Raw genomic sequence first — 644 nt, 5'->3', positions numbered from 1 at the left:
GGCCTTGGTGTCCGTGGCTGGGGACATGATGAGGATATTCATCTGAGTCATCTTCATCCTCTTCCCTCCCGTGGCCTTGGTGCCTGTGGGCCTGGTGTCCATACTCTGTGGAGACCACCCCTTCCTCTTCCTCTTCATCGTCCTCTTCTCCGTGGCCTCCATGCACATGCCTGATGCTATGATGGCGATACTTGCTGGACTCAACTTCATCCTCATCCTCATCCTGATGGCTGTGGCTTCTGTGGCTGGGGAAGTGGTGCCCGGGCTCGTCTGAATCATCCACATCTTCGTTCCCATGGCCTTTGGGCCCACGGGCCTGCCAAGCATGCTCTGTGAAGACCTCTCCATCAGGGATATTCTCTTCTCTGACCTCGTGGTCTTGGTACCTGTGGTCTCGGAGCCCGTGACGGTATTCCCTGGAGACATCCTCATTCTCATCTCCGTGGCCTCGGTGGCTGTGCCTGGGGTGGCCAAACTCGCCTGGCACATCCTCTGAGGGCCCCACAACTCCTGCATTGTTGTTCCAGTTGCTGGGGCCCGGCCCGGCCCCTCTCAGCTGCTGGGTCATGGCGGGGGGGGAAGAGCAGGCTGACCATGGCAGCCCAGAGGAGAGAAGTGTGCAGCCATGGCCCACGGTTGCCCAT

General features: G+C 59.6%; 1 protein-coding gene across 1 annotated transcript in view; it reads right to left on the bottom strand.

The window, feature by feature from the left end:
- HRC (histidine rich calcium binding protein) overlaps positions 1 to 644 on the bottom strand; it is a 3,525-nt gene extending 2,881 nt beyond the window's left edge. Inside the window, 2 exon segments of the mRNA XM_021681265.2 lie at positions 1 to 577; positions 579 to 644. The exon segment at positions 1 to 577 is cut by the window's left edge and continues 1,026 nt beyond it. Of these exon segments, the coding sequence (XP_021536940.2) occupies positions 1 to 577; positions 579 to 644 (643 nt within the window).

This window comes from Neomonachus schauinslandi, chromosome 16 (genome assembly GCF_002201575.2).
Source record: "Neomonachus schauinslandi chromosome 16, ASM220157v2, whole genome shotgun sequence".
Classification (NCBI taxonomy): Eukaryota; Metazoa; Chordata; class Mammalia; order Carnivora; family Phocidae; genus Neomonachus; species Neomonachus schauinslandi.
This window is presented reverse-complemented; position numbering and strand designations above follow the sequence as displayed.